Source organism: Dama dama, chromosome 32 (assembly GCF_033118175.1).
Source record: "Dama dama isolate Ldn47 chromosome 32, ASM3311817v1, whole genome shotgun sequence".
In the NCBI taxonomy this organism is placed as follows: Eukaryota; Metazoa; Chordata; class Mammalia; order Artiodactyla; family Cervidae; genus Dama; species Dama dama.
Genome location: NC_083712.1, coordinates 20,753,550 through 20,774,584, shown reverse-complemented (window position 1 = coordinate 20,774,584; position 21,035 = coordinate 20,753,550). Strand labels below are relative to the sequence as shown.

The following is a 21,035-nucleotide window of genomic DNA, read 5'->3' as shown; positions in this document are numbered from 1 at the left end:
TGTGTCCCCTGCGTTGGCAGGAGGCTTCTTTGCCACTGAGCCACCTGGAAAGCCCCTTATAATCACTGTACATGTACTGTTGATGCTCATAGTAACTCAAGAAAACAATGTCAGTACCACTGCTGCTTTAAGATGGGCCACGGTGCTGGGGGCAGGGGGGTGGCGGTCCACAAAGCTAGCAGGTGACAGAGGCAGAAGCTGAACAGAATCTGACCCTGGAGTCTGGACTCTTAACCCACCTGTTCCATCTCCTCTGCAAGGGTCTGTTCACAAAACAATGAGCTTTTATTTATCTTTGTTTCCCAGTGACTTTTAAAAGAGCCCAGAGCCCAGACTCTCTGCAGTGACCAAACTACAAACCCCCAGATCTCTGGGTCTCCTCCTCTGTTGGGCTGGAAGGACACTATGATCACCTAAGCTGCTCATTTCACAGGTTAACTAAAATAACACAAAACAGAAAAACACTCCACATATGGTATTTCTCAAAGTCGCCATGAAAAAAGTACCTTGTGACACTTGCAAACAATTTCTTTTCCTTCAATAGTTGTACTGATCAGGTAAGAAACATACACAAGAAACATTCTTGAGCCCACTGTTCCACAGCGAAAGTATAACGTTTTCTCCAGCTGCAACAACATACAAGTATTTTAATTAATATTACAGAGACTGCCTCCTGATATATATTCTAGGATAATGCTCCCACCTTCCAGAGTTTACTGTACTAATTGGGAAAACACATGAACACTTTTTTACAGCTGTTCCTGCCACAGCCTAAGAGTGGGGTCATTATCACACCATCTTTTTTTCTATTATCATTCTCAACTTCTTGTGAACTCTGTGTTTGCTTTGGAAATAAAAGTTGACTGAAAGGTTCTCTCACAAAGTTATAAAATTTATGTTATTTAGTTATTTTACCAGGCAATGGATTTCCTATATTAGGATCATCTGTTATAAAATCCCTTGTATAAAAACTGCTGAAGATATTTTATACATTTAAATATGTGACACCACTCTTATGGCAGAAAGCGAAGAGGAACTAAAGAGCCTCTTGATGAAAGTGAAAGAGGAGTGTGAAAAAGTTGGCTTAAAACTCAACATCCAGAAAACTAAGACCATGGCAACCGATCCCATCACTTCATGGCAAAAAGATCGGGAAACAGTGGAAACAGTGACAGACTTCATTTTTTCGGGCTCCAAAATCACTGCAGATGGTGACTGCAGCCATGAAATTAAAAGATTCTTGCTCCTTGGAAGAAAAGCTATCAGCAACCTAGACAGTGTATTAAAAAGCAGAGACATTATTTTGTCAACAAAGGCCCATCTAGTCAAAGCTATGACTTTTCCAGTAGTCATGCATGGATGTGACAGTTGGACTATAAAGAAAGCTGGGTGCTGAAGAACTGATGCTTTTGAACTATGGTGTTGGAGAAGATGCTTGAGAGTCTGTTGAACTGCAAGGAGATCAAACCAGTCAATTCTAAAGGAATTCAGTCCCGAATATTCATTGGAAGGACTGATGCTGTAGCCGAAATGCCAATCCTTTGGCCACCTGATGCAAACAACTGACTCATTTGAAAAGACCCTGATGCTGGGAAAGATTGAAGGTGGGAGGAGAAGGGGATGACAGAGGATCACATTGGATGGCATCACCGACTCAATGGACATGAGTTTGAGCAAGCTCCAGGAGTTGGTGATAGACAGGGAGGCCTGGCGTGCTGCATGCAGTCCAAGGGGTCGCAAAGAGTCAGACACGACTGACCGACTGAACTGAACTGAAATATGTGAAATATGTGTATAAAATAAGCATTAGTTAAATGACTTGTTTAGTCTCGGGATGTGCTGTTAAAATGCGCTAAAGCTGTCTAAAACCCACTCCACATTTAACACTACAACCTAACTCATTTCCTCTCCAGTCCCGGCTGGCCGAGTTCACCTGTTCCCCGGGCTGTAAGTCCCCGACGGGAATGTCAGTGAGCAGAGCCGGGTAGGACTCGTCACACAGTTCTGTCCCATGAAGAGTCACATGCGTTTTCTGAGTTAAATTGGCATCCTGTCCTGAAAGTACAAAATGCTGACATTTAAAAAATACAAGATTCAAAAATAAAATAAAATAAAAAATACAGAAGATTCAAATGCTGTCCTGCAAATCAACACCGCAGACTGAGCACTCGATCATAACCATTTTTTTTTTTTTTTCATAACCATTTTTAAAAGAGATTTCCTCAAGTTAATACTGTGATGCTTATTTTGTGTTGGATCAACACAGATGAAATTTTGAAAAGAAAAGTTTACCAGGTTTTAAACCAGCAGTGAGCTTCACGTCTCTGATCGGGGTCTTCTCGTGGGATTGAACAGTCACAACCAAACAGTACATTTCGTTTGTCAGGGCAGGGGGATCGTGTCGCAGATGGACCGAAATGTTTGGAACTCTGGAAATGATCCTTTGGGGAAAAAAAATGCTAGCTGAGTAACTGATCTAAAAACAACAACAATAACAAAGTATTCAAAGAAGTGAGATGACCTTCCACCACCGGCCCGAGACCCGACTCACATGGTGCTCGCCTGGATCACGATGCTGTCCCAGTGGACCTCGCTGTCGGGGAGCCTGGGTCTTCGTTTGAACGAGCGTGAGGCCTGCAGGGCCTCCTGGGCAGATGCGGCGTCCCCGCCTCCTCCCTGCCAGTTCAGGACCACACACCTGCCCGCCTCGCTGCCCAGAACCAGATCCATGGATGTGATCTGCGAGGAGGAGGTCTGTCAGAAATGCCACCTCGTGAAGTTTGTCACCATCCCTTCCCAGGAAGTCTCGGGGTGGGCTGCTGGGCTGTGGCGTCCCTGGGACCCACGACGTGACACGTAGGTCGGAACGCTGGCTGGGAGAGCCCGCTCCCAGGCTCCCGTCGGCGGGGACACCGGCTAGCAACCCTGCACCAGGTTTCAACCTCTTCCCCGTCACACGAGGACAATAACCCGACTCTCCAGCCGAGACGAGACAGTGCGGCACTGTTACCGCAGCAGCTGGGTGGTGCCCGAGGGACAGACACGCAAGCAGTGGCTGCTGGGTGAAATTAACGAATGTCCCAGTAACCACTCACCTCCTCCTAACCTAACTCCTAGTTCCACAAGGACTTTTCCTGATGACATCGACAGTACAAGCAAGGAAATGCTTTACTAACTGAATAAAGGTCCTTTCCACTAAATCTATTAACAAATATATTCAATAGCATTGTTAATTTTGACTTGCATCTGGTAGGCCTCCTTAGGTGTCTTGTAAAAAGTTTTTAAAAACTTCCTTAGTTGTAAAAACTTAAAACACAACATTAGGGGTTTAGTCAAAATCAAGAAGAATTTTTTTAAATGAATAAGCAAAAACTCTAGATACTGGTTTACAGATTATATAATAAACAGATTCACAAAAATTGCTATGGGAATCCTGGGGGTGCCGTCTTATGCTTCTGTCTTAGAAATGGTCCCAAGTTCAGATTAGCTTACCTGTCCCACTCCAGCCATGGGAAAGCAACACTTCCTGAGAGGCTTACCCCGTACTAATCACTGTTCCAGGAAATTTACACTAACTGATTTAATCCTCATGAAACACTAAGAGGGAGGTAACACTATTATCCCCACTTTACAGATGAATAAACTGTGATAAAAGCGGTCAAGTAACTGCCCAGGGCCACAAACAGGCAAGCTGGAGAGCAGGAACTGAAACCCGTGGAGTTTGGCTCCAAAGTTTATGCTCAATAAAAATGAGTTTCATCATATATTTCTGAAAGACATTTTAATTATCTACATTAAATGAATCCTTTAAAGTACCTATCTTTTTAAAAAGGTGCAGTTAGCAATGTTTAAACATCAAAATGGTATCACACCTTAGCGTGAATTATGTTGTACTTTACAAAATATAATTGCTACATTATAGAATGCTTGCACTCAGTCACTCAGTTGTATCCGACTCTTTGTGACTCCATGGACTGTAGCCCGCCAGACTCCTCCGTCCATGGAATTTCCCAGGCAAGAATACTGGAGTGGGTTGCCATTTCCTCCTCCAGGGGATCTTCCTGACTCAGGGATCAAACCCAGGTCTCCTACATCTCCTGTGTTGGCAGGTGGATGGTTTACCTACGTGCCACTTGGAAGCCCACATTACAGAAAATATATACACACAGATACACATGATATATATAGTTTAAAATTCCTGAACTGATTATACAGGCATTAAAAATAAGGTTGGTCTCATGTGTTAACAGGAAGTGATGTCTAACACAACACTATCTAGCAATTTAAAGCCAACTATCAAATATTATGTATAATATATTCTCACTGAAAGGAAATCTATCAAAAAACTGTAATGAATGATTTCCCTTGGTAAATGCAAATGGAAGATTTTCATTTTTAACTTAATAAACCTAAGTATTATTGGAATTCTTTCTGATGTATATTCATTATTACTTATATCATTTAAAATATTTTTTAAACACATTTTGTAACTAACCTCAATTTTCTTTCCTACATCTTCAGTTTTTGCAACAAACTTAAATAAAAACTTCCTTGTTTTACCAGGAACTAAACACATCTTGCCTTGAGTCAAATTTTCTAAAACGTCATTTGCTTTGGATGATTCTTCAATTACACAGAACTGGTTGTATTCCTGAAAAAGACAAGAGTGAGGATCATGGTTTATGTTTCTTACACATTAATTTCATGCTCTTGCTTTAAGATTCTCCAATTAATCAGAAGGAATCCTTGGGTAATGGTTTGTAGTTGAATAAAACATACTAATCTTCAAGTGACCCAGGCATGCTCCTGCCTTTGCTCTCAAAATGCTTCTGTTTTAATGGGGTTGACATACACTGAACTTTCTCAGGTTCACCACGATGCTAAGAATATTGAAACTCTCAATAAATGCTCTCCGGTTAACAGCTCAATGTACTTTCTGGGTCACCAGAAAATTAGAAGTGGACGTATAACTGAAACAGAATGTACTCAAGCACTTGCCTACATCACACTACAAAAATGTTCAAATGTGAGAAATATACTATCCCAATTCTGTAGAAAAAAAGCTGCTTATATATGGGCGCTATACGATGTTTCAACTATTTGAGAAGTTAACTGTGATGCCCCCAAAGGAATGAAACTGGAAGAGCACATTTACATATTTACTTTATATCCATCTATTCAACTTTCATTTCTTTAAAATAAAAAAGATAACAGTTTTATAATGAAAAGCTAATACTGTTAGAATAAAACAAATGATTTTGAAAATCTGATCACATTCATTCTGAATATATCTTGAAATTCAAGTTACATATTATAAAACTTTTCTCTATGTACAGACAAAGTTCATAGGTTTCCTAAGCAGGAAGTGAAAACAAAAATTAGAATGGGAAAACTGTAAAACTTGCATTGCGGAAACAGAAATTGAAAATTATAAATACACTTATTTTTAGATAGACTTTATCAAACACTTGTTAGTGAGAAACCTACTAAGACCTAAAATTCACTAAGTTCATTTTACTTTATTTAATGCAAGTTACAATACAATACATACATGGTAAAAAACAGATTAAAAGCTACCATTACCTGATTATTAAAGCTAATACAGAGTTTAGAAAACCGAATGGGACGTGGACAATCAGCCTTCAGATAAACATCAAACTGCACAGGAACATCGACATGAAAACTTGGGGCGTGGAACTTAGCTTTGCATTGCACTAGAAACAAAACAAACGGGCCAAGTCAGACTCCACCAGACGTGCTAGCCCCACGCATGTTTTTCTCCGACCTACATCTGCTCTTCAGAAAGGAAACATCTCTACTGGTTATTCTAACTGACTCCTGAACTTGAAGCATTTCAACAGACATAAATGCAGTTCACTCTTTAAAAAAAATTTAAATGAACTCTACCTCCAAAAGCTCTTTAATTTTAAAAGCATGCTTGCTCCTGAAATATAACTGACATATGATTTTAAAGAAAAAAGAACCATTTTGTTATTTTTAGCTTATTTCAAACCACCTGCCTAGATAGGAAAGCATAAACCTTTTAAATAACTGTCTTTTCAAATGTGTTTCAAATAACATCTGAACTAAGAATGAACACAGCAGAAAATTTTAAGACCTAAACTAAGTATTTAAAATTCTGACCATTCTTGTATGTCGATGGCGAAAGTAAAAAAAAATAAAAAAGAAAACAAATCAGTTTATCTACAAAATGACTGCATTTGGAAAATTCTTTCTTTGACTTTGTATTTATTATTCTGAACCTATTTATTTCTTAGAAAATGGGCAACTTCTCTAAGATAATACTAAAGATGCTGGTTACCCACCAAATGGCACAAAGTCCTGTACGCCTATTGTGAAAACATTGCTGCCAGCCAGAGAGATTCGGTCCGCCCACAGCTTCTGAGCAGTTTTCACAGCTAAGATATCACAGTCAGGTTCAGGATCAGGACTTTCATTCTGCACCAACATGGAGTTAAACATTTGTTCAGCTAATTATAAAAAAAATACACATATCCAGATACAGATTTTATATATAAAGAGTTCCAACCTACCATTAAAACATTTATGAGGTTTTTTTCTATCCGAGATTTCTGGTCATCTTTTAGCGTTGAAGCTAATAGGAAGGAAGAAGAAAAAAATCAGAACTATAAGACAGGCAAGTAAGTCTGTGACCCCGTACAGGTTATTAGGGGGGTAAACCCCAAGTAAGCCCAATACCCTCCCTACAGGTATTAAAATACTGTAAATATCTCTTCTAAGATGGCTAAGCACAATTCCAGAAAACTGACAGCTCAGCTTTCTAAATTAGCCTCAAACTTTATGTATGTGAGTTTGAACTCTTACATGAAAAATTATTTTATGCCATGGTCTGAAAAGTAAGGCAGAAGAAATCTGTTCTTCTCAACTACAGTAAGACCTTCAACCATAAGTTCCATTAAAGTATAAACCCCTTCTCTCAGCAAAGTGACCGGCGGGTGATACAAGTACTATCAGATATTTGATACTGAATGATTCTTCCAATTTAAAAGAAGCTTAAAGAGGCTCTGCAGTTGTTAGGATTCCAGATTTTACTCAAAGGATGTCATTACCTCTGCCAAGGAGTTCCAGGGAGTAAGTGATGTAATCTTTCAGCTGGGCCATGAGGTAGGAACACTTGAGCGCCGTGGTCAGTATAGACGTGAGCAGGGTCCACCAGCCTTCACTCCGATAATCACACATCACGTAATCTAGCAACCTGATAGAGGACGACATGTCAGACATGCCGAGCCAGCCTCACGAGGTAGGGTAGGAAGAGTTCATGGAGAAACTAAAAGAAAGTGCTTTACTCGTTTTATATAAACTTCAGAAAAATCTTCCTGAAATAGTTCAACAGGTATTTTCACATTAAATATATGTGAGGTTTGCTAAGACTCTGTAAAGGACTGTACCAAAAGACATTACTTGAAATTAAAAAAAAATCACAGAAATGGTGTTTAACAGAAGTGGGAATAAACACAGAAGTAATAAATCCTCCAATACAAATTTCCGTTGTCATTTAGCTGCAAGGGAATCAGAACGCTTACAAAAATAGTGAACAGGACTCACTTCAAAGCTTTGGTATAATCCTTTGCATAGTAATATTCCTCTCCCATTTGAACCACTATAAAGGAAAAAAAGATTGTATGAAACTATTCTGAAATCACTCAAAAGTCCCATGAAGTAGTGGCATGTCAGAGATACATACTCAGGTGACTCTTCATTCTTGGACACTTGTATTTCTTAAACTGCGCAACGGCATTGCTCAGAAGAGTTATTATTACTTCCTGTTGGGAAAGATTAAAAGTGTGAAACATTCCAATAAAAATAATCTCATGTTTTCCCTGAAAATACAGTTTGTGCTGGGAAAAAAACAAAGGAAAACTCACAGAGTGAACAACACTTCTCTCCTTCAGCTGAATGGCTAGAATCCCCACCTTCTCTTTCTCGGGATCCGAAAGATCAAAACCTGTGTAAGAGAGGACACAGCCCATTTCGGAGAGCTCATTGAACACAAATCCTTCACAGGGACATTGGATGTGTACACTCCTTCAGTCCTTTACTATAATGTACCTCAGACTCTTCAACATTCTAGAACTCTGAAGAGTCTGAGAGGCGGCTCTATCGCACGGAATCTTCGGTGCGGCCTCCGTTCTGAACGGAGCGATGCTGAGCTCAACACCCTTCTGCTCAGTGGAAGCGACCACCTCAAAAGTGGTATCAAAAAAAAAGTGGTATCGATATCATTCTCGAGACAGAATACATTTCCTAGAGACCAAAGTAAATAATCTCTCTCTTTTTAACTTTGTATTCTGCATTGGGGTAGAGCCAGTTAACAATATTGCGACAGGTTCGGGTGAACGGAAGGGACTCAGCCATACGTATGCATGTATCCATCCTCCCCCAAAGTAAATGATTTCTTAACACTTTAGGTTTAACGGCCACAGAAACTGCTCCAATTAAGTGTGTATAAAACAAGAAAGATGCAGAGAAGTTATTTTTAAGGTAGTACAAGTAATGTTTTAAAGTGTCAAATCTAAAAATTGGCCACCGTGGCTTACTAAATTCTTTCGTTTAAGACAACAGATGTCCAAATGTGTTGATCACATCATTAGCTATGTTACTCTAAGATGCAGTGATAGAAACAACACATTCTAAAAAGTAAATCTTAAAAAAATGTTTAGAATCTAAAAAAGACTGAATATACGTATATGTATAACTGACTCACTTTACTGGACAGCAGAAACACAATATTGTAAATTAACTGTACTTCAATTTTAAAGAATGCGTAAAAAGCAAATATTTCTACCTCAACATAATTTGTTATACTAATGCAGCCAAGGGAAAAATTATGATAGCAATCTCTTGCCTTTCGAGATTGACAAAAAAGGAAAAAGGAAAAATTATTTACTGAGTATTCCTTGTCGCCATGATCGTTGTCCATAGAAGTCAAGGACGCCTGCTTGTGTTTCTAAGGGATCAGGGTTGGGATACGTTACAGAAGCCTGTAAGTTAAAACACAACCCTGAATAAGTTTACAGAACCCGTCACTAACCAACTCTTCCCCAATCATTGTCAGAATAGAAAAGCTTTCATAAATACAAACCACACATTTAAATATCAAAGTTGTGACTATTTTAACACAAATTGAACTTTCACAAAATTAAACAAAAACTGTTTAATATTGTATGTGAGTTCTCAGTCGCTAAGTCGTGTCCAACTCCTTGGTATAGCCTGCCAGGCTCTTTTGTCCACGGGATTTCCCAGGCAAGAATTCTGGGAGGGGTCAGGTAGTCTCATAAAAATAAAACTGAATAAACCAACCTGATTCTAACAAATGATCTCATAATAACTAACTTCTCTACATTTTCTTTTTATTTATAAACCAGTAAAAATATATTACAAATGAAACTTGATAGTTAAACCATATATATTTTTGTACAAATAAAAATGTTATCAGAAGTTTTTTTAAAAAGATATGATTTTCTTTTATCGCAAGTGTATTAAGTCCTGGTATTGGTGGAGGAAGGATATTTTTGGCACCAGGATACACAAATTTATGCTGCTTTCCTTTTTTTTTTAATAACCTTCTCCCCTCTGAAACCAAAATGTAATAAGAGTTTTGTTGAAAAATAAAGAAAACTTCCAAAAGGAAAAGGTTAAAAATTTAAATTACCTGTAGACCTACCACCACTATTAACAGTGTGTGCATTATTCTTCCAGATTTTATATGTGAATGTTTACTTGTTGTCACCTGAGATAATTTTTCAACCTCCTTTTTTCATTTAAAGACATTTCCTGTATCTCACCATATCATTGAATATTCTTCCAAAACATTATTTTTCATGGCTGCCTGCTATTCCACATTTTAACAGATTCCCTATAGTTGTTTACATTATTATTATTTTGTACTATGATTAATAAATCTGTCAGAACAGTTTTATAAATAACTCTTAAAACTTATCTCTTAGGATCCCTTATCTGCTTTAGGCTTCCTGAATATGAAATTCCAGGTCAAAAGGTAGGCATGGTTTTATAATTACTTGACAGAAATATAATTACTCGACAGAAGTATCATTTTACACTCCAGCCAGTATTTGCAAATGCCTGTTTACACATATTCTGACAAGGCGTTTTAAAATACTGTGCTCAAATGATAATATGGCAAACTTTAAAAATATAAACCATTCAATGAAATTATACATCATATACAAATAACATGGTAGAAAATAGTCTCGGTATATTATGATTAAAGGGGAAAAAATTCAAACATTTAAAGTACTAATATGCAAATTATTTTGTTTTCTGAACAGCTTTTTAAGTAGCACTGCTGTTTAAATTCACCTATCTTCAGAGAAGAATTTTGAGATTTTAAGTGAAAATAAACTGATATAACTATATGAATGCAAGTGTCTCTATCTACGTATATACACATATACACATACCATATTTTTATTTTAAAAGGTGCTTATGGAGTAATTGATATTTAAATATAAACATGCAAGAGAAAGGCAATATAAAATGTCAAGTTTAAAAAACCATGCAATTAATACACCTAAATAGATTCTTTAGAGTTTCCCATGGAGGAGAACTCCAGGAAGAGAAAGAAGTCCAGTGACATCCTCTCCCCTGGGTCAAAATAAAGCACACTGCTCAGTGTCCTTCAAACTGCAAAACAATGAATTTACGGTGTGGCAAAGACTAAACTGTGGCTTTTATTTTAAAGCAACTTTCCCTGGTCAAAATCACTAACTTATGGCTAATCAAAAATCAGTTCTTCAAAGAAAAATGTCTGCTTAGTTCATAGGTGAAAACAGAGTACTCAGGCTAAAACTGAAAATAATTCTAATTCCTGAAAATATCAACAATAAAAACTTGTTATAGGCAAAGGCTTGGAAAAAAATTATGAACGCCAATCAGCTTTATCCTCTTTCAAGAGAAGGTTAATAAACTTCCTAATTGCCAGGTAATACAGGAGTCAGTGACTTACTTCATGGTTACAGAGGGCTTTGGCAAGCTGTTTCCGCTCCTGGGCATAGTACGCTGCCTGCTGATAATAGAAACCAGGATTCTGAGTCTGAATAGCTGTCAACCCCAACTTAATAGCTTCATCAAATAAATCTCCGAAGGCCTGGAATCTTCCGGGGGCGGGGGGGAGAAATCAAGAAATTTTAAGAGAGAAAAGAAAAAGAAGCTTACTTCTATTAATACTAGTCTTTCATCCTGAAACCATAACCTCAGAAGACTGTATCCAGAAAATGCCACTGGTGAGCTGTAAACTGTGGGGACTGCTTTGTAAACACTAACACACAGTGATTGTAGGTTACAGAAAAATTCTCTAAGTCAACTCTCCCATGCTAGCGAGTCTTTATTAATGTATCATCAAACCAGATGTCAACATGGCTCCAACCATTCACATACATCCACATGTCTGGGAAATTTTTCATTTTAGCAACTTTTTGTCATCAGTCTCAGAGAACAAATTCCATTATCAGTAGGGATATTGTCTATTCACTGCTATATTCTCAGTGTCTGGACATATGGCAGAAACTTGATATATTTGTGTGTGTGTGTGTGTTGAATGAAAGAGATGGGACCAGTAAGCAGCTGATTCCCATTAAGGAACTGTATGAATCAATATCTGCCACTACACCAAACATGCTAGATCATTAAAAACCTACTTACTGACAAATATCTTAGTGCGATTTATAACCAAAGTCCATGCTAACTCCATCCCTCCAAATTCCAAGAATTTGAATAAAACAAAATTCTGAAAGTAAAATTTAAAACATACTGTTTAGACATCCATGCTGCATGCTCAAAAGCCAACTCTGCACTTCCAATTTTTTTCTTACACAAGTCAATATGCTTTCGGAACTGAGCGATTGCATCCAGCGGCGTGTTGTGTTGAAAACACAACCTACAGATCTGCAAGATGTAAAACCCAACACTGAAGTTAAGAAGAAAACCAAACTCAAAAGTGTGTTTATTTAAAAGTATATAAAATTTGAGACTAACTTTAAAAAAACTACAGAATGTCCATCTCTGAAGTTCAATAGAATTGAAGTACAACAGAACTGATTTTCTCTGTCAGAAAAGTTATCTAAAAAGGTTATGTCCCACCGATTAATGAAATAAAATTACTCACTATTTGTAGTGAATCTATTCTATACCTTAGAGAGTTTTGTTAAGGTATAGCATAAGGAAATATTAAACCCAGTGAAGAGCATAAAGATGGGCAAAAATAAAATATTTCCCACAGGTAACTGAGAAAGGACAGATGAACTTTCAGTTTTAGAACTGTCAGAAAGTGAAAGATATCGTGCAGCACAATAAAAGCACAGTAGCCTCTGTATCAAAGAAGGATTACAGAAATTCCTTGAAAAATTTTTCTCTGGGATACTATTTCAAAGTAATAATCTATATGTATGTAGGGTAAATGAAAAAAAAAAAAAAAAGAAACAAGGCCTAAATTTATTTCTACATGCATACTGTTGTGGCTTAATCACTCAGTCATGTCCAACTCTTTTGCAGCCCCATGGACTGCAGCCCGCCAGGCTCCTCTGACCACGGTATTCTCCAGACAAGAATACTGGAATGTGTTGCCATGCCCTCCTCCAGGGACACTTCAGGGATCGAACCCAAGTCTGCTGCTTGGCAGGCAGATTCTTTACCACTGAGCCACGTGGGAAGCTCACATACTTATTAGCAGTTTTGATTTTATTTTTTAGGTTAAAAGGAATAAATGAAAAGCTGTATCTCTCATCCATCCCTGTCCCTCAGGGATCCAATTTCCCCCTCTAAAGGCAACCAGATCCTGGCATTTGTGGTATAGTCTATGCTCAGACAAGTATGTGCATGCATTTACATGTGAACTATTAATATTATTTTCATACAAATAGCATTTCACTAAATATACTATTCTGTGCCTCACTTTTTCACCTACCAATATATTTTCGATATCATTCCATTTCAATATGCGGAGCTGCCTCATTCTTAATAGTTGTGTATTTCAATGTTCGGAGTTATTTACGTTGACCAATCACTTACTGCTGGGTTTCCAATCTTTTCTTATTACAAGATGCAATAAATATCCTCAAACACGTGATTTGTAAGTCTTAGCACAGACGTGGGATAAATTCCCAGAAATGGAATTGCTAGGTCAAAAGGAATGTGCAAATTTAAATCTTCACAGTCATTACAAAAAAATAGTTTCTGTAGAAGGTGTACCAATCTACACTTAACACGAGTAATGAATTGAGTGTCTGTCTGCCCTCACATCATTAACCCAGAGCCAGCCTCTTTAAAAGATGAGTGCAGAAAGGTGAAAAGCAAACACACAGCCTCTCTTACCTTCCAGAGGTGTCTACTCCTACCATATACAATCTTAAAGTGCTCACATAACAGGTATAAAGTCTTCTCTAAGGGGAATAAGTAGACTTTTTCTGGACCTATGCCATTACACCAAGGAAGGCTTACCCAGTTCTAATAGACAGCATCTTTTAAAATTCAGTACTATAGGCAGCTTTCTTCTCACTGTCTCCTACGCCCACTTAAAAAGAAAAGACCCTCCTCGAGGAGTTTTACAAAGATAAAACTGTTCTAAATGAGAACTCTGGGACCCAAAGCTCATAACCAAGCATTACAATTAGCCTGTTAAGAACCAAGAACCAGGGCAGCCCTTGAGATAAGGGACATAATGGGACAGAACACAATTATCCCCCTGGAGAAGGGAATGGCAACCCACTCCGATATTCTTGCCTGGAGAATTCCACGGACAGAGGAGCCTGACAGGCTACAGCCCAGGGGCGTCACAAAGAGTCGGACACGACTGAGTGCCCAGCACAGTTTATCAAGTGATCACTTTTCAGAGCAAGTGACTCATCAGGATTTTCAAATCTTAAGGGGACAATCCCATATTTAAAGCCAAATATTCCTTATTCTTGGAAGTGGAACTATTACCTTGTAGTTTGTAAATCCTGCCATGGTTTTAATTTCCAGAATGTTAGTTTCATGGGCTCTCAGTTCATGTACAAGGTTATAGGCAGTCCTGTAATTCCTAATATAAACACGGGGAAGGTGGTTAATCATGATGCTGGTTGATTTTAAGGAAAGATTCCTATCAGCAAAATTACCAGAAATAACAGAGTTGACATTTACTCAACATGTCTTAACATCCAACAGCTTCAGTAACAACATACAGGGATCAGTCTCTGAAGTCCTGGAAAATGACACATTGATTCGTTATGTGTGGGAGGAGTCAATGTCTTTTCGCTAAGAACAGAACCCATAGTAGGTTGTTTGGTCACTAACATCTGTCTGCAGCTGACAAGAAGTAAGTTGAAAAAATGAAAGTAAAGTGGGAAATTGACCAAGAGTTACATGGCAAAATTAACATTCCGTTAAAATACAGGTAATTTTTAAAAGCATCACTGTTGAGCTCCTCAAAGAAACAGACACTGAATGAGCAAAGAAGGAGCCATCGAGACAGAGATGGGTCAGCAGCTTTAAACCCAGGCATCTCTCCACGTGAAGTCGGGACCACTGGTCTCGGGAACGGACTGCAGTGGAGACACCCTCAGGGCAGCTAGTGCTTAAGGAGAGAGCAGGGAGAGAAAGCGAAGTCTGACAGAAGGTAATGAGAAAAATCGCAGTCTTCGCCAAAGAAAACTGTGCCTAACTTCTCCAGGTAACAGCTTTCTTTCCAGCACTGTTTTTGAACAGAATTAGAATTGAAGGTGTTTCACTAATACCATGGACAATAAACAAACTACCTTTTAAAACAAGCTAAAACTATACATGAAGTTGCTGAGATTTATAAAACACGATTTGGTGTTTAGCACTTCATTAGAAAGAAAAAAGAAGAGGTTTCTGCAATATTCTTCTGAGTAACAGACTGACTTATAATTTTTCTCTATTCCACCTCCCATGTATACTTAACCCTTCCTCAATTTTAGGGTATAAAGCTGGTTTTTATCCTTTTGCTACACTGGCACTGTCAATCTTAAAAAATTCAGTTAAACTAGAAAGAGATGTTTGACTATATTGTGTGTAGCAAAATAAAAGCAAAGGGATAAAATATCTAACCACTGCAAAGCATCTGCAACTATTCTTCAAAGTGCTAAACAGAGCCTTTGAATAACAGATGATGCTACTGGCAGGTATTATAAACTAAAAACAAAATTAATTAAAATAAAATCACAGTTGAATTGAGTAAACGTACTACACACCTTAAAACATTCAGTCTGATTCAGATAATGTTCAATACATATAAAACTTTGAAAATCAGTCTTACCCCAAGGGTTTTACTGAGTACACAAATGAGAAGCAGGCAATAGGAAGAGAAAAATTTTAGTACTCTATTTCTCTAGATCATGAAATTAATTAAATTAGAACAGAAAAATTTCTCGCACTGTAAAATTTTCTTTTGATAATAAAATGGATATTTTTTCAAAAAAACTCAAACATTATATTCTATTTATCTCTAGAAAAATTAAAGTGAATATTATGAACCTGAATTTAACCAAGATAAACATTTTAAAAATTAAAGTTTGGTTGTGATTCAGAAATTGCTGTTAATATGTTATTGTTAACACAAAGAAAAATCTAGTTTGACAACGGTTAGAAACTTACTTCAGAGCATTTTGTGTATCTTGTTTCAACTCACTGAAGAAAGCTATTTTGAACTGATGTCTAACAAATAAAAGCTGAAAAAGATAGAAAAAAAATACATTACACATCTTCTCTTAAAAATATAAAAACTATAATAATGCTTGTTGAGAGGAAATCTAAAAGTATGAAGGAAAATATTTGAAAGTAAGGTTCAAGGATTATTCCAGTAAACAAATGTAGTTAGGAAGGCTATAAAAGTACATCTTCATGAGCTTTAAGGGCAAAGAGGACAAAAGATAAATTAATTTTTAAAAGCTTTAAAAAAAAAAAACTTCACAAGTACAGAAGCCATTTAAAAACATCAAAGTATTTAAGAACTTTAATCTCCTCAAAAATAACTGATGATGAACAATCTGCTCTAAAATGCTGCTATTATTTCCTCCTCTAGGAAAAGACGTGTACCTGGTGTGTTGTTTTATTCAAAAATTCTTTATGAGATTTCACTCTTCTAATCTCAGTGTAGTAATAAGTCTGTGCATGTTCATAAAAGGCATTTTCTAATCTGTTAAAAAAAAAAAACCAACATTCAAACATTAAAGTTACTTTAAACCAAAGTGTTTTCAAGAACCACATTTCTAAGACCTGAAAGTAAATCCTGACAGAGATAATGCCTGATTGACTTCATAAGAGTAAAACAAACTATAAACTAAATTTTTAGGAAAAAATATCTAAAAATAAGACCCACCAAAAGCCATTTAAAACTATTTACAGTCTAGGAAATAATCAATAAAAATAACTTTTACAATTTCTAAAAATTAGGTAAGCTCTAAGATTACCCCCACTCCACTTATTTTATTATTTTATAAGTATGAAAGAAATAAGATAGCTAATACTCAATTAGATTTGACTGTTTTTGTGACTATAACATTTAGGGTTTAAAGATAAAGAAAACTAACAGGAAAGGGACCAGGAAGTGAGGACTAGCAAATGAAGTGAAAGTAACATTTGTGTAAGTTAAATCCTGCTTCACTCTATAATTATGAGATTACAGAGGAACCAAATTGCCTGAAGATGGATAAACGACTCAAAGTTCTGCTTATGAAAATAAGCACATATCAGAAGTATCTTCCCAGGGCATGAAAGAAAGCTGACTTCAAAGTCAGACAAAGATTGACCTTCAAGGTTCTTCCTCCTTGGAAGAGTTCTGAAGTTATAAAGGATTTCAATACAGCTAATGAAAATGTGCAAAAAAGTAAAATAAAAAGGGTTAGTCAAAACTTAAATAATTCAATACACTGTCTCGGTTATTTACCTTATAATATAACCCACAAGGTGGTCTGTATGGGGCAGTACAAATAAAGACTTTCCTGATAGCTCACATGCGTTGCATAAGGCTGCAGCCCTTTCTGAAGCAATGACATCTTCTCCTGTTGACAAGTTTCATAAAGAGAGAAAATCAACATATTTTTCTAAATGAACACTTTCCCAAACTGGTACAACATAATTAAAAAAAAACTCAAGCCACTTTTCACCACATCTGTAGGACCCCACGGGCCCTTGAGAGCTCTGTGGGGCGCTCAGAAGCTGTACCATACATCTCTGTTATAGAAAAACACTATGGAATTTTCTATAGAGCCAAGATAGACAGGCCAAGGAATGACAACAGATATACCATGTAACTGTTTCAAAAACTGTAACTAAAAATAAAAGCAATAATTCATGAAAATGGTTTGCAAAACTATTTAAGATGCTTCAAGTTTCAACACAGAAACCAAAATATATTTTGACTTCTAAAGTTTGAGATGGTAGAAGAAAGAAGAACTTGAAATAAGACATTTTCTTATAGGAAATTAGAAAAACTCCCCCCAACACTTTTCTTTGCCCTATAGGAAATTTAAAAAAAATAAATAAAATTACATAAGGAATATAATTTCAACTAGATCTCATAAGCAAAAAAACCTTCTTTAATTTTAAACATTATGTGAACAACTATGCTGTCAATTAATATGCGCCTCCCTAGGTGAGGTGAGTGGAACTGGGGAACAGGACTTGAGAAGATCTGCACTCTTTAATGTTTTTAATTATTTTATAATAAGCATTTACTCCTGCATTACTGGCACTTTTTTAAGGTTAACACACCATCTTTCGCGTAACCAAATGCGTAAAAGATTTTAATATTAAAGACAATGCCTCCTGGTAATAAGAACTAAAGGGATAAACCAATCAATTATTTGTTAGGCAACCTTCTGCTACCTGGGGGCAAGGGGGTTTTCTTCTGAATCAGAACCACTGCAACTTTGGTGTTTCTCCCTTGTAAACTCTGCCTGCAGGGGAATAGAGCAATAAGATGAATTAATAATTAAATTGTTTTTACTTAAAAAGTGTATTCATGATTTTACATAAGATACAAGATTGACAATTTAGTTCAAGAAAGACAAATTTAAACTAAAAAAAAAAAAAAAAATCAAGATTAGGGGAATTTTTTCCCCCACATATAATGAAACATACATGCCACAATTATTTAAATTTTGAAAGTATAATCTCACATTGAGCTCTCATTTCTTACAAAAAAATCTTAGAAGGCAAAAGTTTAACATATACTTTATTTATTTATTTTTTTTAAAAAACATTTATTTTTATTTATTTGGCTGCATAGAGTCTTAGCTGTGGCATGTGGGATCTAGTTCCCTGACCAGGGATCGAACCCAGGCCCCCTATATCAGGAGTGCAGAGTCTTAGCCACTGGACCACCAGGGAGTTCCCTAACATATACTTTAATATAAAAGTTACACAACTACTTATTTCTTTATAGTGATATGTTAGAACAGTCATCCAAAAGAATTATTTAGAAACAAATGGTAATAAAGCAAAAAGTGCTTTATGAGACTAAATAATAAACCACTACAGTTCAAAAAAATATATAAATGCAAGAAGAAACATTTGGATATTCAGGCCAATTTGTCTCTGAAATTTCTTCCCATTGCTTAGCATTCTGTAAGTTCAGGTCAGTTAATGCTACCTGTTAGCAAGTCAACAGGTTTCCCCGGAGGCCAGTGATCCCTAAATGACCACTGCAGTCTTAACAGCACTCAGCTACCTTCACCAAGTGTCGGTAAGCCCCAGAGGTGGGTCTGACCGCACACAGTCAACCTGATGAAGGGGACCATACCTGACTATTTCCACTCTGGTGGCACATTCGGACTGCTTTTCTTTCCACTGGGGCTCGTCCCAGTCCAGTTCATAAAACACGACCACTAGGGCTGGCACCAGATTCAGATGTTTGTTCATCCAGCCCGTCTTTAAGATCCCTTTGGGGATGTACCATTCATACGAAGTTCTCTGCAAACATTGGCCAAAGTTGAAAAGAGGTACTTGACAAGGAGAACAGCAGAAACCACTTGTTATGAAGTGCAGGCACTTTCTGGTTATTTCTCTCATTCCATATACACATGCCACACCTTTTAAAGATAACACTTTTTACAGAGACCAAATAAGAGACAGCAATTTTTGGAGGTAGACACTCAACCCTAGAGCCAGTACCCTAACCATTTAAAGGACCAAAGCTGAAGCATTTCTATATGCTGTCAAGTCTTTCAAATAACGATGTCAAGCTTTCAAATTCAAGAGGCTGAACTAAACAGCCCTTTCCCCAATAAATTCTACTTATATGCCTCACTATCCCAGATTCTGCTCTTATAAAAGCTGCTCAGGTGTTCTCTAAAGCCCAAAATTGCTTCATTTATTTCCAAGTCACATGGCCAGGATGGCATTATACCTCCTTGTGGGTAAAGAAAAAAAGGAAGGATAATTCCTAAGTATAGTGGCGTAAGAGCAATCACTGGGTCAGCAGGAGTGCCACGTCATGGGGAAGGGATGACCTGAAGCACCCAGATCCCCTCAAATCACCCCCAGAGCACCTGCACCAACCAGACTACTCCAGCTCATGCTGGTCCAACATTTACTCCACATGAGCAAAGAGAGGACAGAATACAAAACACCCTGGGAACTTGTAGCGTATTACACACATGAAAACATCTAGAGTTTTCTTCACGCACCTCTCCTTGATAAACTCAGGGGTTTCCCTGCACAGATATAGGAACAAAAAAGATATAAACACTCAAAGAAGGGGAGACAGAGGGAGAAGGAGGGTCCCCTTGCAAGTATAATGTCATTACCTTGGGTCTACATTTAGGATACTCGTGGTCACCTGGGAGCACCTTGAAAGAAATCGGTACCCGATCAGCCCTCCGGTTGGCACAGAAGGCATCCCAGACAGCTCGATGGACAGCATTATAGACCACATCCAGGCCTGTGAGAGTGACGAAAGCCATAGGCCGACAGCATAATTCTACAGGGAAGTCCCATTGTGTAGGGCTCATGTTTAAGATGTCACGAAAACTCTGAAATGCAAACGTTTAAAACATTAATAATTAATTTAGTAAAAGCCCATATCTTCATCTAACATATGAACCTCTTCCATTCAGGAAATATTACAAAAAGGCAAAAGACTTTGAGTGCTTACAAACTGTTGAGCAAATCCAAAAGAAGAGAACAAATGGGAAAACTTTAACACTTGAATTGGACCTATTAAAATTTAATAACTACACATGGACAGCACCAGATGGTCAATACCAAAATCAGATTGATTACATTCTTTGCAGCTGAAGATGGAGAAGTTCAATACAGTCAGCAAAAACAAGACCAGGAGCTGACTGTGGCTCAGATCATGAACTCCTTATTGCTAAATTCAGACTTAAATCAAAGAAAGTAGGGAAAACTACTAGACCATTCAGGTATGACCTAAATCAAATCCCTTATGATTATACAGTAGAAGTGACAAGTAGATTCAAGGGACTAGATCTGATAGAGTTCCTGAAGAACTATGGATGGAGGTTTGTGACATTGTACAGGAGGCAGTGATCAAGACCATCCCCAAGAAAAAGAAATACAAAAAAGAATAGTTGTCTGAGGAGGCCTTACAAATAGCTGAGAAAAGAAGAGAAGCTAGAGGCAAAGAAGAAAAGTAAAGATATACCCATCTGAATGCAGAGTTCCAAAGAACAGTAAGGAGAGGTAAGACAGCATTCCTCAGTGATCAATGCAAAGAAATAGAGGAAAACAACAGAATGGGAGACTAGAGACTTCTTCAAGAAAATTAAGAGATACTAAGGGAAATTTCATGCAAAGATGGGCACCATAAAGGACAGGAATGGTATGGACCCAACAGAAGCAGAAGATATTAAGAAGAGGTGGCAAGACTACACAGAAGAACTGTACAAAAAGATCTTCATGACCCAGATAATCATTATGGTGAGATCACTCACCTAGAGCCAGATATCCTGGAATGCAAAGTCAAGTGGGCCTTAGGAAGCATCACTGTGAACAAACCTAGTGGAGGTGATGGA

The 21,035-nt window shown here is 37.4% G+C and overlaps 1 protein-coding gene across 3 annotated transcripts in view; it reads right to left on the bottom strand.

Annotated features, from left to right (window-relative positions):
* Positions 1–21,035, bottom strand: part of TRAPPC11 (trafficking protein particle complex subunit 11) — a 36,299-nt gene that overhangs the window by 10,893 nt on the left and 4,371 nt on the right. For all 3 annotated transcript variants that reach the window (XM_061134803.1, XM_061134802.1, XM_061134804.1), the window contains 22 exons: positions 19,806–20,030; positions 18,800–18,969; positions 17,884–17,954; positions 16,943–17,057; positions 16,093–16,192; positions 15,652–15,725; positions 13,981–14,077; positions 11,813–11,946; positions 11,009–11,156; positions 8,930–9,023; positions 7,908–7,987; positions 7,727–7,805; positions 7,588–7,642; positions 7,092–7,237; positions 6,555–6,616; positions 6,327–6,459; positions 5,584–5,714; positions 4,496–4,651; positions 2,552–2,739; positions 2,293–2,441; positions 1,934–2,055; positions 507–626 (listed from right to left, as the gene is read on the bottom strand). In XM_061134803.1, coding sequence (XP_060990786.1) covers positions 507–626; positions 1,934–2,055; positions 2,293–2,441; positions 2,552–2,739; positions 4,496–4,651; positions 5,584–5,714; positions 6,327–6,459; positions 6,555–6,616; positions 7,092–7,237; positions 7,588–7,642; positions 7,727–7,805; positions 7,908–7,987; positions 8,930–9,023; positions 11,009–11,156; positions 11,813–11,946; positions 13,981–14,077; positions 15,652–15,725; positions 16,093–16,192; positions 16,943–17,057; positions 17,884–17,954; positions 18,800–18,969; positions 19,806–20,009 — 2,628 coding nt within the window. In that variant the 5' untranslated portion in view covers positions 20,010–20,030. The remainder of the gene's footprint in view (positions 1–506; positions 627–1,933; positions 2,056–2,292; positions 2,442–2,551; positions 2,740–4,495; positions 4,652–5,583; positions 5,715–6,326; positions 6,460–6,554; positions 6,617–7,091; positions 7,238–7,587; positions 7,643–7,726; positions 7,806–7,907; positions 7,988–8,929; positions 9,024–11,008; positions 11,157–11,812; positions 11,947–13,980; positions 14,078–15,651; positions 15,726–16,092; positions 16,193–16,942; positions 17,058–17,883; positions 17,955–18,799; positions 18,970–19,805; positions 20,031–21,035) is intronic.